Genomic DNA, 17,018 nt, shown 5'->3' with positions numbered 1-17,018 from the left:
TTGCACTCTCATTCGTCTCCAGATGGTCCAGTGTACGAATAGAATAATTTCTCCAACTTTACATGTCCCATTTGGTTATTGAAGAAAATATATATTACCAAGCAACAAACTTACTAAATTTAGCTATTCAATTGAATGTATTTAAAAAGAAATATTAATTCTAAAAATCATTAAGAGAAGAAAGATGCTAAATAGTTAAAATACCTATTTTATTAAGAAAAAAAAAATAGAGTGAAGACATAGGTCTACCCATGCCTCTAATGATGAAATGATATTCTGATAAACAACTTATTTGTAAAACAAATTATGCTGATATAATAGGCTTAAAAATTATAGTATTCATTTTAAGACTAATATTATATATTATATTAATCACAAAATAAATTTAATGATTTTCAAGCCAACTCTAATATAAGCTTCATTTTGAACAGCTTTCTTATTACTTTTTAAAGCAGTTTTCTAATTAAAATTTTTCAAGTTGAAAAAAAATTTAACACTAAAATATTATTTTATAAAACATTAAAAAAACTGTGGAAAATAAAATCATAATTTATATCATGATTTTCTGCTTCACCAACTTTGACACATTAAATGCAACTTCATATGAACAGTTAATTAGAAATCATCTTCTATTAGCACAGATTGGTAGGAGAGAAATGTATGTAGATTTGTAAAATCATTACTTCTTATTAATTACTATAGTAAGACAGATTATATTTAGTATTTAAAGAGCGATCATACTCGTCTTTTTTTTTCGATTGATATTTTCATGATCAGCAAAATGAAATAAAGTGCCGCTATTTTGATCGAGAATATAGACAAATTATCTTTGTTTATCATACAACCATTGTTTAAGAGGCTCGAGCCCTAAAATTTTCTAAGAAATTACACGAAATTTGACTTGATCGAAACTCGACTTCATATCAAGTTCAAGCTCCATTCTAAACTTTTTTCAAAATATGCATCTTAATGAATATTTAGATAAAATATACAACACATATAAATAATATATTATAATTAATTTTTACTTTTTAATTCAACTCAAAATCAAATAATTTTTGCATAACTCAACTAAAAAATATTTTCAATTTCTAGTTAGCCAAATTTGGTCAAAATTATTTTTTACTTAAGGGTCTATTTTAGACAGCTGTAGCTTTTTATAAAAGTAATTATAAAGCTGCTATGAAAAAAGTTATTTTTTTAATTTTCTAGCACACAAATTTATTAAAAATTTATAGCCAAATAAAAGATGTACTTACATTCTGAAAAATAAAATAATAAAAAAATTACATCAAACAAAACATGAATCTAAAATTAGTTGTCCATAATATTTTAAAGATTTCAAAATAAAAGATGATGGAAAACAAATTCCAAACCACATGAAACTAATGAAACCAAAAGTTCTACAATGGGAGTGAAGGGTTTAAGAAATTTGCTTAAAACAATAAGTACCCATAAAAAAAGTATTAATGAATCGAGTAAATAAAGATTGTAAAAAATGGAACAATTTAGAACAGGTTGAGGAACCAATTGGATTATAGCAGTATGAGTAGTTTAGTCTTGAAGAAGAGATGTTAGTCCAGCCCCAATGTCTTCTTTTGCCTTTTTATCAAAAGGGTCATCACCAATATAAAGATCCAATATGGATTGGCAGAGAAGTTTGCTTTGGATGCTCCCCACCTCATTTCCATTAACTACAACAACAGCACACAAAAGAACATTAGAATTTGGAAATGCAGCTTTAAAACATTAGAAAATAACAAATAAAAATGAAATTGCCACATTTGCCTGATTCTCAGAAAGATAAAGACCTTTTATAACATGTGAATTTGACAAAAAACTACTATTTTTTATGGTTTTTGTTTATGGAGGAATAGATCTATATGACCTAAAATCACAAGTTGAAATGCCGCTCCATGATACAAATCATGCAGATGAAAAGAACTTCTGAATCTCAAATCATGTCTAAAAAAATAACTAAAGTTTTGTTTGGGACGGGCTTTGTTACTACTTCTGGAAAACTGTTTAAGTAACAAGAAGAAAGCCATCTCAAATGAAGCCTGGGACGGCTTTCTTACTACTGCTTAAAGCAGCTTTCTATTATAAACATTTTAATTTTTATGCTAAAAAGTTATTTTAAGAAGTAGTAAAAAAGCCATCCCAAACAAAGCCTAAATCAACAAATTAAGGCTTCGTTTAGGACAGCTTTGTTACTGCTTCTTAAAATGACTTTCTAGTACAAAAACTAAAATTTTTGTACTAAAAAACTAATTTATGAAGTAGTAAGAAAATCGTCTCAAACGAAACCTAAGCCACGTATTCAACCAGTGATATTACTCTTTCTCAGATTAGTTAGCTTGTCCAAAAACAATCCTGATTCATATGTCATATTTCTCTATGAGAACATCCATTCATCACAACTATCAGATGTCATAGTTTTTTTTTTTTAATAATTAATTGCCAATAGAAAATACATATTTCATTCATTAAAGGAATAAAAAGTATTTAAACTTTGTAGAGACTTCATTTTGAAATGAAGCTTCCTCATTGATGGATTGGATAGATACCAGTGCAATCTGATCTTTGCATTTGTTTTTCCCTCACCTTTTTTTCTATTGTACCAAGTACAATAATTTCTATATAATAAAAACGTTTTGATATGAAGCTTTGTCATGCCATCTACTTTTTTATAGTTGTATTTCTCTCCCCACTCTTTCCCTTACTACATAGTATAAGGCTATAGATATACTTAATGGAGATTATGACTGACTTTAGTACTTTCAAAATGATCAAAGTACTCATAGGCATCACTCTATCTCAAAGAGCTCAAGTTCTACGGATTTCTAGAACTTGGATACGCAAAAACTTCAATTGTGTCTGGATTCCTAACTTCCAACGGATGGAGTCTATGTACCAGTCAGGCATTCCCTTCTGAAGACCAAGTCAGGAGTGGTCCGGGCTTAGAAAGGAAACATATGATTTAAGCATAAAAAAAGCTGCTGAGAGTTTTTTTTTTCACTTTTGAAAAAGTTAGACAATAATTTTCTTATAGCCACCATGCTCTAACAAATCTAATTCTAAAAAGCTGCTTCTTACAATAAAAATGTATGAAAAGTAGCAAAAAAAAACTAGCCAAACAGATATCTTAAAAGCAAAGCAATAAAAAAAAAAACAGACCTATATATTCCTACATAAAATGCTAGATGCAAAGAAAAGCAATAAAAATACAACACTAACAAAAAAATAATTAGCAAGGTTTGCAAGAGGATAGGGAGTGAAATTATCCATGAAATGCCATGAATGCAGCATTTTCGCTGAAATAATTAAATAAAACACTTCAGAAGATGTAAATCAAGAGTTCTGACATGCCATGGGAGGAATCTAGTATAGATTATTGTTGGATCTAACTACAAGCGATAGAAAATTTAATAATCTACGGTTAAAGTGAAGATGATATGACAATTTCAAGCACAAGAATTATAAAAAAGAAATTCATCTTTGAAATGGCACAGTAAGTCATTCATTTCATATGATATTATTAAGCATAATGATCGCCGACTTAAATATCCTTAACTTAGAAGGATGAGAACAAATAAAAGAGAAGTTGCATGATTCGAAGATAAAAGAAACTCAGGAAAAGGTATAAAATTAGAATGTATCAATGGTCTTATTGGGCAAATTTCATGGCTAGCATCAACCTTGCTTGGTATCAATGATGGTAATATGAAATTATCAACTTTCATAAAAATAAATTGATGCAAGCACACTAGTTAGAAGAGCCAAAACAAGAGAACAATGAACAGAACTTAACCAGACTTGATTCAAATAGTAGCAATCATCAATAACATCCAAAATCCGACGAAGAAAACTAGAAGAGATTTCAAAGAAACAAAGAAAATAAAAACAACGCTATCCTCAGACAACCGTCAGAGCGGTTTCCTCACATGCATCGAAATGTAGGTTAAATAAAATAAGTGCTTAGGGCTAACAAACCGATGGTCCGCCATTGCACGATCGATCCAAACTCTTCCAACAAATGCTCCCAAATCAGCCAACAAACATCACCAAAGCTCAAGAAGAAGGATACAGATGGAGTGGAACTTGCGGAAAGATGAAAGAGGTTAGAAGCCGAGACGAAGGGTGGAAAGAGCTCGCAAGATTTCCAAAGAGAGAAGAAGAAGAGATGGAACAAGCTCGCAAGCTTTTCCAATAACCTGCAGGTCAATAGCAAAATGCTCTCAATATTCAACTTCTCCTTCTTCACAAAACATCTCATATTTATAGGTAAGAAAGGGGAATGCAAATAGTCACTTCAATGAATTTCCACAAGGACCCAAGAATCATAAGTCATGGAATTCCCCCACCTTTTCACGGAAAAACAGCCCAACCAGGGAACCGAAGAAGCAGCCACGGGAATCAAAGAGACCTGCACAGAACTGAGGCGCCAAAAGACACGGAAAGGCCCCCAGCTCGAAAAACCATCAGCCAGCCGAAAAACCAAGGAGCAATGGCACGGAATTCATCCAGCATAGGAAGCCCAAAAACAGCCACGGATTCCCAAGAGACAAGGGAATAATTTAAAGAAGAAAAGGGAAGGAGAAGGGACAAGTCCACTCCAAAATTGAATCCAACTTATGAGCTTACCTTTAGAGCATTACTGAGCTACTAAACTTCAGCTCATCATTAATGAGCTAGCAACTAAGAAAATGAGCTCAACTCCAACCTTCTCCACATATCACCATAGGCCCCAAAACCGTGGACCATAAGCCAACCCGTGAACTAGCAAAAATCAAGGACCAATCGAGCTAGCAAACCAAAGGTCTACCAAGCCCCAAGCACAACCTACCATGTTCATTGGATGCTTTCCCATCATTAGATAGCTAAAAAAAATAAAAGAACATAAAAACATACTAATGTTCAATATAAAATAAAATACAGAATATTTGATAGCATCATAAATTGATCAATGCATTTGGTATAAGTAGAGTCTTTTATAGCATGTTAAGATACCCCAATAACTCACGAGGAAATCAATACTTCAATAGTATACCCAAACCTCAGCTGTTAATGGAGTCTCAAACCCACTCCATAATCTGCTTGTTAAAGGCCCAACATGATCAATCTTGACCGTAACATATGCAGGCCCTACGACCGGGTTCATTGTGGGTCAATGCTATCGCTTCACATTTTGACTATCACTTGAAGCTCTACATCAATGTGGCAAAGCTATTATGTTATATAGGCCATCTCTTGATGATTTAGACAACAAAAAGGTACATTTTAGAAGTGACTTAGGCTTCGTTTGGGACGGCTTTTTTGTTATTTCTTAAAGCAGCTTTTTCGTACAAAAATTTTAATTTAATTTTTGTACAAGAAAGCTGCTTTAAGAAGCAACAAAAGTCGTCCAAAACGAAGCCTTAATCTTCTCAAATTAGAAGCACTATGATGCTGGATCATCATAAATGTCCATATTTGAGCCATTGTGTTTGACTTGCATAAAGTGTTGCAAAATCAATTAAGGTTACGTTTAGGACAGTGATGGGGACATCAGATCATCATGGAAAGTTTACCAGCGACGTGGCCGCCGATCTACGGCCACGATCTAGTCTTTTTATTTTTGAGTCGATGTATTTTATTTTCATGCATTTTATTATTTGCTTATGTGTGTTTTATTATTTCCCGTTGTACCCCTTTTTATGGGAGTTGTCATGTGTAAGCCTAAGGGCATTTGTGTCATTTTATTTGGAGTCTTTTGTATGAGGCTATTTAAAGCCCCCTTTGTATTATTTTGAGGTTAATGAATGATTATGAAGAATTTTTCTGCACTTTTGTTTGAGAGCCTTTGAGAGTTCTTGGAGAGTTTTGGAGAGATCCCTTAGAGAGGGAGATTGGCGTATCACCCACCAACCTTGGAGACGGCTGGGTTCGTGGTTTTATCTTCTTTATCTTGTCATTGCCTCCTCGTCGAGCTTCCAAAACCCTTCCACCCCATCCTCCTCCCCATCACGGCCAAGCACCCTCACCCGACCCTTCACCCCAACGGCCCCATCTCCCTTGCCATCGGCCAAGGCCCTAGCCGCCGGTTTCCCCCCATTCCCCTTTGTTTCCTTTTTTTTAATTTTGTTTCCTAATTTAGATTGGGAGTAAATGGAATAAATTTGAAATTCAAATTCATTCAAATTTGAATTCAAAATACTTCCTAATTGAGCTGTTCTATTTTTGGAAAGTGATTGATTTAAATCTAATTTCGAAAATCAAATTCTTGAGGATTTAAATTAATTATTTCCTAATTTTAAATCTTAAATTAGGAATCCTTAATTGCTCCAATCAATCAACCCATATCCCATGCTTGTCACCGCCCCCATGGTTTTCCCTTATTAATTCATTGCCCAATTATTTCCTAAAACTGCATTCTAGCTTTAGGAAATAATTTCCAAACCCTTGATCCTCTCTTAGCCGAATTCTCCATAGACTCATAACCTCCATACTTATTTCCTATTTCAATTCTTTGGTTTTGGAAATAACGTCCCAGTCACCCCTTGATTGCTGCCGCCCAATCCCCTTACCAGTTCCGCCTCTTCCTCCCAAATTCTCTCCCCCTTTCATCAAACCTCCTCTTGAATTCTCTGCACAGGTTTTCTTCCAATTGGATCTACTTTCTCCTTATTAGAAATCTGTAATTTTTCTAAGGCGTTGGCTACAAAATCTGAAGACCTTATCTGATTCTGGAAGGATTTGGGGTTGCTCCTTCAACACACATTGAAGAGCACGTCTTGTCACTTCGTCCTTGGATTATCTTCAAAAGTACTCACTACCGCGGGAAGATGACAATCATTCATCCCTATGAATGACGGAAGCCATTGACGAGCATTTTGAAGGCATCGAGTGGAGGATCTCCGCGTCTTCTTAGCAGAGGTTTCTTTTCTCACTTGCATCTTATTTCTTTGAAATCTAAATTCTCTTTGGCTTGATTGTAATCGCAAAAGACTCATCCAAGTGCTCTTGCTAAGCCTAGTAATTCGTAGGATATTGAGTGTACTTTCTTTGCATCCTAAATCTCGTTGTTAGACTAGGGATTAAATTGAAGGCTACTATTTTGCATTGTTTCAATTGTCTTATCTATCTTGAAAATTTCAAAGCTTGGAGCATGTGATTTAGCCTACGCAAAGCATCTCTTTATTTGTTTTAGTCGACGTTGATAATTGCTAGTAATTTTAATCCGAACTTATTCTAATTGACGAGTTGTGCAAAGCCTAGGTGAAACTCATAACATTGCATCTAAGTAGTCCTGCATCAGACAGCTTTCTTACTGCTTCTTAAAACAACTTTTTATTATAAAGATTTTAATTTTTGTACTAGAAAGCTTCTTTAAGAAGAAGCAAGAAAGCCGTCCCAAACAAAGCCTAAATATCGTTCAATATTCTACAGCCACTAAGGACTAAGTAACCTGACAGCCAATTGGAGCTTAGAAAGCAATATGTCTCGCATCAAAATGATGTTTCAAAAATACAATCACAACATTGGCCATTTATTTTAGAAAACCTGGGATAAGGTATGTAAATTAATAACTTTTGTTCATAGATGCAGCTACAATCCCTTCTTTGTTGCAAGAAAATTAGGAGAACTTCACTGTTGTTGGAAACTTTTCATGGTTACTAGAGAAACTCTAGGATTTGAACAAACATCTTAAAGATGTGATAAAATTTGCACTATGTTGAGATCAGATTGTCCATGATTATGTGACATTCATGTCAGAGAAATTAAATTCAAATTGAATAACGTAACTTACTTGAAAAAAGACAGGAGAGAGATCATCAATAAAGTAGGAAACTAAATGTGACGTACATACAAGTATTAAAATACTAGGAAAAAAAATTGTAGCCAAAGCTAGCCTAATTAGAAGTTATTCAGTATGATCTATTTAAACTATAAAGTAATGGGCATGCAGTTCTATAAATCAATTACAAGACTCTTGCTGCAGAAAAAAAAATGGCCCCAAAAACTCACTTTTTGTTTGAAGTATGTAGCCTTGTTCTCTTGACAGATCAATAACAGAGCCACGGGGTAGCTTGTATTCATCTTTAAAGAGTGATGTAAACCTGCAAAAAATTGACTTTAAGGAAAGAAATATAAATTTAATGACAAACCATTTCAGTAAAATAAAACAAAGCCAATACAGCTTTCTTTCGTCCATTCATATGGTTTTAATAACTTGGATTTAAAAGAGAAAACGATAAAATAGTCGGATCAAGGAGGGAAAAGGGAATTTAGTGTAACGCAAAAAAAAAAAAAAACAATAAGTGCTGTTGCATGAGCTCCACAAGCTATTATTGACAGGAACAAAATAGAGAATGCTATAACAGCAATGTTTTAAGGACAAGAGTTAAAAATGACTAATCAATTAACAAAGTACGCAGAGAACAGTGGTAGTAGAGGTGCAAACGAGTCAAGTCGAGCTCGAGTCAGGGGGTGTTCGAGCTCAACTCGCGAGTCAAATATCGAGCTCGAACTCGAGTCGATCTCGACTCGCGACTCAAATATCGAGCTTGAACTTGAGTCGAGTTCGACTCGCAACACCATAACGAGCTCGTCGAGCCGCTCGAATTAGATTTCCCGTCCACCATTTTTTGTTTTACCGCCCAGCTGGCTTAGCGTTTTTTGAAACCTTTGCTTTATCCTGTGGATAAAAAAAGCTTGCTAGAGTTTTTTTTTTTGGATACTTTTTTTTTTTGGGAATTTTTTATTTTTTATTTTTTTTGGATACTCACAAACCCTTGCAGCTTTAATATAAATTAAAAAGGTGTCCTGCGTTTTTCCACTGGATGAAACAACTACTTTAATATTATAAATTTGCAACCTGTTGCACTCTAGGCTATAGGGGCAGCTTTAACATTCTTTTTGAAAAACTAACTACAGCTTTTTTTTAAAAAAAATTATATTTAATAAAAATAGTAATTTTTTTTTTAAATCCTAAAAATTATTCGAACCGGTTCGCGAGCTCACGAGCCGAGCCTCATCAAGCTCAAACTCGAGCTCGTTTAGTAAACGAGCTCGAGCTCGACTCATGAGCTTGATAAGTTTGGCTCGCGAGTTGATAAATGAGTCGAACTCGAGTCGGCTCGGCTCACTTACACCCCTAAGTGGTGGTGAGAATTCAATGGCTTTCCAAACTTTAACCACAACATAAGACAAAATTCAATAAGTGCATAAAATCTTCTTAAGGTTAAGCACCATGAATTGGTTAAAAACTCTTGCCAGTCTATATTTTGATAAATCACATAATATCAACATCCACCAAGCATCTTCAACCTTGCTTTCAAAGAAGTTTCAAAAGCCTCAAGCACATTAATTCAGAGTTAAGTGTCAAACAAAGCATATGCAAATGGGTCTTAATTTTATACTTCTTTCAGTTTCAGCTAGTCAACTTAAATATGGTATGTCTTAAAGATTGGATTATAGCAAGTGCAGCTCCATAAATACATTGCAACTGATTGCACCAACATGGAAAATGGAAAAAAATGCTGCTTCTCAAGGTTTATACTGCTTGCATCAGCTGTAATGCCACTATAAGAGGGCTTTTGGTCGACACCTGTCGGATGAGTTTAGCGCGAGTTTGAGCTCCTTCATTTTAGAAATTCACCAAGAGCAGTCAACCCGACCCTGACACCAGTATTGAGGTCAACAGTTCCCCAATAAGTTTGATCACTCAAAATTTGCAAACTAGCACAACTTTCATTCAAGATACACAAGGGATCAAATTTGTCACTTGGATTACCAAAGAGACCGAAATAGCCATAGGGATTGCCACGGAGTCTGAACAAAACTTGAAAAGCGATTGAAGATAACATAAATAAACATCTCATGTAGAAGGTGCCGTCATAGAAACCTCATTCAAGATTGCTGCAAGAACCTCATCCACAAGTCTGATACAATGATCAAGCCGAACAACTCAAGTAACCAGATAATAACAAAACATAATTATGCATAGGATCAAAAAATCAATAATAAAACCAATCCAACCAGTTAACCAACCCAAAGAAGCAACCCAAGCTAAAGAAAATTATAATGTATGAGAATAAATCTCGTCCACATAGGCAATATTAACCTTAAAAATGATATCAGAAAAACCAAAGATAATACTATGAAATAAATAAAATAGTAAATCTAGACAAAAACCCTGCTCATATCATTTAAGTGCTCAACCTTTCTAATGAGTGTGGACTTGCAGATCCCCATCAATAATGTAAAATACTGATAAAAAACTAAGAAGCGCATGAGGAGAAAGGTAGAGGACCAAAACCTATGGTCAAAGTAAGCAGCTAGAGCAAGAAGTTTTGTATGTTTAGTTGTATGGAGATGTCACTTAAACAATGAATCTCTCTTAACAATATAACATCGCATTACACAGGAGAGTGAGCCAAACAGGGCCTTAAACCACTTTGTCTTACTACATTATTATTGTGATGTTAAAACCTGCAGTACAAAATTAGTATACGTTATTTTTCATTCAAACAGAATTGGTTAAGCGACACAATTCTACAATCATATAGTGTAGTCTTTCCCCGTATTCTTCTCGTTGCATAATAAACTGTGATGTTGCCATGACAATGGATAAAATCACGAAAAACAGAAATGAATAAATACCTTTTAAGTAGCTCCTTGTTATCTGAACCACTAAACTTTTTAAGCCGGTTGCCCACAGACTCTTCAAAGGCGCTACGCACAGAGCCAATGGTTAATCTTCCATATACAATTTGGAGCCTAACTGTCATCCTTAAGTCCTGATCCAAAACATCTGCGAAGAATTCTTTGCTTCCTCTAACTTCAGACTCAGAAAGAGCTCCATACTTCTCTCTCAATTTCTTTACATCATTGACTTCAGCATATACACCTGCACACACGACAAGTACACCAACAAGCAGCGCAGAATAAAACCAAAATTATTACACAGTAAAAAGGGAAAGCAACCAATTTAGGAGGATGTTTAATTCAATGTTAAATAGATAACAATTTCATATAGTTAATAGTGCTATTTAGCAAACAATATTACTCAAACAATAAGTATTTTGATTCAATGTCACCTTACTTAAACAATGTTATGTTATCTAGAAAGATTATTAATGATCATAATTTCCATTTTTTTGGCTTTATCTATCTCAGAGCTTGCATCTAAATGTCATAAGAATAGGGCTTAATACACCATTTATGAAACTACTATTAATTAGAATTTTCAGTGCACCATATAACTGACATCTACAAATGATATAATATTACATAGTTCATGAATGATAAAAAAAATTAAAACATGACAATAAATTGATCGTCCAATCAAGATTCAAGACATATGTTCAACATTGACGATGAGATTAATTATCATTTTTTTCTTTATTAGTGATAATTGTACTAGGACTATCTGATGTTTTCTCTACTATATAAAAATGCTTATTTAAGGTTCTTTTTAATTAGTCTTTAAGGCTCTTTTTTTCAATAAATAAGACCCAAAGGTTTATCAAGTGATTTTTTTTATCATTTCCCATAACTCCTCTCTTCTCCTCCCCCCAAGTTTCTCAACAATCCCCCACCTCCTCCCTCTCTCGATATCCCTCTCTCTCCTAATCTCTCTTTCGTTCTCCTCTCCTTTTTTTTATATTGAGTGAGTTAAATTGTAAACTCGCACGCAACGTATATATAAAAATCGAACCCAAGATCATTTCATTGGCAACCTATGCTCCCAACCAACAAGTCAAGATGAACGATATTTCTCTCCCCTCTCTACTGTTTTCCTCTTTCAATCACACTTTTTGTTTCTCAAAAAATCTCTTTCCAATTTTCCTCTTAGCTTTTTTTCCTCTCATTTTATCCAACTACCGCAACTTTATCCTGAGTCTTCACACTAGTTTTTTTTTCTCCTCTTATCCTCTTTTCTGCTATCCTTTTTTCTCTATCAAATTTCCCATTCTTACTATTCCTTATTCTTTCCTAAAACCTAGCAAAAGCCTATCAAATAGCCCTTAAATTATCCCAGATTTTCAACAAATCCATGCCTACATGTCCATCATTACATCTAAACTAAACAAAGCATCCTTTCAACACTTTATTCAAAATTTTAAATTTGCTGCAATCCAAAAAAGCCAAACTTAAATAAGTTTCATAACACTATAATTGCTTCCCTCATTTACACTATTAAGAACTCTTGATTTCCAACTCCATGCTACACCAATTTGGGTCTTAGAATGAGGTATAATCATTCGAGCTAGTTCCTCATGAAAGCATTTCCTTCTTCCTCTTCCTCTAATGTGATTTTTGCATTAACACTATTTTTTAGTGCCTCTGATTGGACGTCCTAGCTGAAAATAATCATATAACACCCTAAAACAGCCTTTAGCTATCAGAAATATCACTGACAACCTCTTTAGGTTGCCAAGTACAATGATGGCCCCTCCCGAACTACTTCACCGCATCGTCCACTTGTTGCAACTTATCTTTGGAGTGAAAAATGGGTGACCCATGCAGCACCTCCGTATTGTCCACAGCAGATAATTGGCATTGTTAAGATGTTTGGTGTGACATTGATGTCCTTCCAAGCTAAGAAGCTTCCTGATTGCATCACATAGAATGTTAGGATTTATCAAAGGAGAATTTATGGCTCTGAAAGGTATAATCCTTGCCTAGGATTTATGTTGATTGACAAATCTTCTGTCATTCTAAGGAACTATGTCTAGGAAATTCCATGTATCTATGAGTTACGTGTCCATTGCAAATTTATCCTTGCTTTAATAAGCCAGAGTTAATTATCTCCACTTCATATCGAGAGTGAGGGATAGATTAAATCTTGCTTGTTACAAACCACATATACAAACAAAATTTAATTTACTATTATCCTAACACTTGCATGAACTGAACAATGAAATTTGATACTTGCATGTATTAAAATTCTATTTTCAGCACAATAATTTGTTTTTATCACTCCATTTAGGTAAAACATCCTGCTAGCTGCATCTTTTCATGTCTAGCATATTTTTTTATCATCTCATTTAATATAGATAGTTTCATTGCATTATGGGGCTTCACAAAAAGCAATTTAGCTTGGATCCAAGATTAGAATCAATAAATGCAACATGTAACAAAATTATGGCTAAATTTGATGAACTTAGTTATCAAATTGATTCTCTAAAATCAAACTAACAATAACTAGAAAGAAAAAACTCATGGGGCAGATCTAATTTCTCAGCAGAAGCACCAAAAAAATATGAACAACAAAAATCAGATCACCAATAGGGAAGCATTGTGTGGTCGGCGAGGCATCTAAAGGTCCTAAAGAGAGGATGACAAAGGTGAGCCTTCAGATTGAGATAATTTCTGACTCAAGGGAAGAAGATGAGGAGTAAAGATAACACCAATGAAAGATTCCTGGGGTAGAATCAGGTAGCTTTGGAATGTTCAATGCCCCTAGAGCAGGAGAGGGAAGAGGAGGAAAAAGAAGAAGATATATAGAGGAGAGGGAAGAGGAGGAAAAAGAAGAAGATATATAAAGGCGAGGGATTTATGTGGTTTGACCTTATAGCCTATGCCAAAAGTATAGTGACGGGGAATCATCAACTATGAAAAGGAAAAATAATACAAAATACAAGAAAAGTTCACCTTAACCGATGGCAAAAGCTAATGTGTTGGAGACATAATAGAGGGAAGATAAGCATAATTAAAATTTACATAAGTTTAGACTCAACAATTATCTATTGAATCCTCTACATAGTCCAAGATATTTTTATATTAAAAAGGTGGGCTTTGAATTATCTGCAAAAGGAGACATTGCAACCTCATGAGATTAATGTGATGTCCTTTTCACCTTTTGGTAGTTGGTAGCTATGTACAAAGGACATGTGACATCCCCTAGTTAGGGCCACACAATATATGATCTAACAAGCTCAATAGCGGAAGTTGACATGCCAAAAAGCTAACATTGATGGCTTGAAAAGCCTGGATAAAACGATCAAATGGAAATTATCGATAAGACCCATTGATTAGGAAACTAATAAGTGTTGAGATGATCAAATTAGCAACAGATGATGGCCGACCCAAAGCTAGTTGGTATAATGTTGTAAGCAATTGATAATTGAAGAACTAACGGGCACCACTTGCAATGTTGATTGGATGAGAAGATGTTGGCTGTTGGGTTCTCAACAATGGAGCCAATCAGTTGAGTAAGATAGTCAATAGATCCCAACGAAAGATGGGATCCGAGCGAATCATACATCTGAAAGGCAATAGGAAAAATTCCTCCATTTATAAATCTCTTATTTTATAAAAAATATAGAAAGTATCGAGACTACTATAATACAGTTTATGAGAATGTTAAGAACAATGTTGATTTTTCGAGTCTATTCAACCAACAACTACATTAGTGTTACTTAAGGTATATTTTCTCATAAATTTCAAATCCCAAGAGATACAACATACACTAATATCTTAAATCCACTAGCAAAAAAGGGACTGACCACACTAGAGAAAATATAAGTCCATAAGCTCCTTTATGATAGAAATATAGAAGAAGATTTTTCATTGACAGGCAATTTCATAATTTAACTTATACTTGAATTTGAATTGAATCTAATATTAAACCTAAATATGTGGTTGTGCAACACTTCCACTCAAACTTGAATTTTCTTGTGGTCAGAACAAAACTCCAAACTTGAGCATAAAACTAGAAAAAAACTGAGATTGATCATCTCAACTTGCTAAAGTAGTTAATTTATGGATCCCTTCTCAACCTCTAACTCTTGAGGAATGATATATTATAATTGATCAACTACATGATAATCAAACATTGACTTTATATTTGGTTCTATGTTTTTACATATATATGAAATTCAAAGAAGAATCATCAAAAGAATGCTAAATAAGAAGAATCATCAAAAGAATGCTAAATAAGAACTGCATATTTAAGTTTATGTTAATAGGTTCCATCATGAAAGTTGGGGCTCAAAGAAGCTTTCAACACTAAAGATAGATTGATCATGTTGCCTAATAATTACTCAAGTGCATTGTACTTTGACAAAGTAGTTGGCATTCCTATAATTCCTATTTTTTTATGGAGCCTACTATTATTGTCGGAAGATATCATAAGTTTTTAACTTTTTCCCCTAATAAACTTGTCCCTCAATACACTCCCCATAAAATTTATGGATTTTGCTTCAATATTACTATATGCTACATATGTTTGGAATCATTATGATGATCATTATGTTTGATTTCAGGTCTGTCCTGTATGTTTTTTGTATTCAACCTGCAATACGTTACCTACCCAAGCCTCAAATATATTTTTTGAAAGCTAATTCCTACTATGCTCATACTTACTTTGTCTTTCAAAATGAATGTTAGTCATATTTTCTCAATTGAGGATTTGTTATCCTATAGAAGTAAATTTGAGCCACCAAATTTATCTGCAATTGGAATTTCAACATTCCTTCAGCAACACGAATTCCAGTTCTTTCAATAATTCCAGTTTTATTAGATGTTAATCAAATTCTACTTATGAGGTTATTTGGGCGACAACTCATTTCTCCCAGTAAATTGGCTACAGCACAGTCGCCTCCCCTCTACACCAACAACTCTTGTTGTCCACATTACATCATACATAGCTTCAAATATGAGCGAATTGAACATCCCCGAAATAACATTTATAAGATCCCTTAGTTGAGCAGCCAAAATTACAATAGTTACAGTCTCTGATCCACTATTAACATATCAAACAAACATTCAGTTGGCCAATTAAAACAGCTTCCAAGAAGAAAATTCTGGCTAATAAGTCCTAAAGGTTGTAAAATCTTAGAACGAATTCCACTCCTCTCTGAACTTCAGAGAAATCGTCCAAAACAGGGAATCTCAATCCCTCATTATGTCTACGAGGGAGATAGGGAATAAGAAGATACGTTCTTACCAAAAGCATAGACGTCAATGCTCTTCAGGCCAAAGACATTTTTTTTCCGCAACCCGATTCCCAGTAGGCGACGGGCGCCGTCAACGACGCTTGGGAAAAGTACCCCCGTCTTGGGTTCGACAGCCGTGCCTGAAGATTCAGCGAGGGCTATCGATGCCGAGAGAGAAGCAGCAGAATTAGATGGAATGTGGTAGGAAGGGTCTCCAATCTCCTTGGAAGAGTTGGGCGACATAGCAAGGGCAACCCCGATTCCGGCGGTGGCACCGGCAATAGTAGCGGCGGTGGCGGCCACGAAGGCCGGCGAGAAGTGAAATGAGGAAGAATTGGCAAGGTGAGCTGACCGACGGCCCGGCCGTTGAGGAAAGGGGAAAGGAAAGCGGAGAGAAACCATGTAGTCTATTGAAAAAAGTACGAAGCGGAAGACGACACAGCTTTTTGACCGATTTACTATGATATAATTATAACTTTAGCCGTAATTAATTTTTAAAATTATTTTTATTTTAAAATTAATATTATACTTGAAATTTTTGTGTATTATGTCTAAAAATAATAATTTTATCAATGAATTTTGATGTAATATAATATTAAAAAAATTTATATTGAATTTAGAGGTGCCTAAAATCTAATTTCAACAAATTTATAAAAAGACAAACTCTAAGATACTATAAGTTATTTAATTTAAGTTCAAATGAGCTCAAATCATGTAATTTAAATATAGCTGAAAACTTCATAACAATAACTAAATGATCAATGATATAAAAATTTTGCATTCTTATAGTCAAATCGAGCTTCTCAAAAAAAGCTCAAAGTTACTAGATTATGATCAGATCATTAAGGCACGTATATACTAAATGAACGATCAATGATCAAATGATTCAGTATAAGTTATTCAATGAAATGTTATAGAAATTTAGTTGAATTTAACAAATCGTCATTCCCAAAATATTATAAAGAGACCCACATTTTTATATGAAAGAGGTATATATTTGAGTTTGGAGATATCCTTAAATTCTGAAGAGCTATTGAACTCAACTTATGTCACGACCCAACCCGATCGGTACGGATCCTGCTCGCATCGGGT

At 34.3% G+C, this 17,018-nt stretch overlaps 1 protein-coding gene across 1 annotated transcript; it reads right to left on the bottom strand.

Annotated features, from left to right (window-relative positions):
- Window positions 1–1,347: 1,347 nt before the first annotated feature.
- Window positions 1,348–16,369, bottom strand: LOC110093458 (fatty-acid-binding protein 1). Its single transcript, XM_020818355.2, has 4 exons — window positions 15,938–16,369; window positions 10,645–10,891; window positions 8,008–8,099; window positions 1,348–1,694 (listed from the first exon to the last, which is right to left on the bottom strand). Exons 1-4 carry the CDS (start codon window positions 16,326–16,328, stop codon window positions 1,555–1,557), a joined length of 870 nt encoding a protein of 289 aa, XP_020674014.1. The 5' UTR covers window positions 16,329–16,369; the 3' UTR covers window positions 1,348–1,554.
- Window positions 16,370–17,018: the final 649 nt, after the last annotated feature.

Source organism: Dendrobium catenatum, unplaced genomic scaffold, assembly GCF_001605985.2.
Source record: "Dendrobium catenatum unplaced genomic scaffold, ASM160598v2 fragScaff_scaffold_3, whole genome shotgun sequence".
In the NCBI taxonomy this organism is placed as follows: Eukaryota; Viridiplantae; Streptophyta; class Magnoliopsida; order Asparagales; family Orchidaceae; genus Dendrobium; species Dendrobium catenatum.
This window is presented reverse-complemented; position numbering and strand designations above follow the sequence as displayed.

Bases quoted from the DNA above. Each gene is read 5' to 3' on its own strand.
- LOC110093458 (XM_020818355.2), bottom strand. From the start codon at position 16,328: ATGGTTTCTCTCCGCTTTCCTTTCCCCTTTCCTCAACGGCCGGGCCGT. The intron at 10,892-15,937 runs GTAAGAACGTAT...TCGTGTGTGCAG, and splicing joins CATTGACGTCTATGCTTTTG to GTGTATATGCTGAAGTCAAT. The intron at 1,695-8,007 runs GTGAGTTTTTGG...CTGTTGTTGTAG, and splicing joins CTACATACTTCAAACAAAAA to TTAATGGAAATGAGGTGGGG.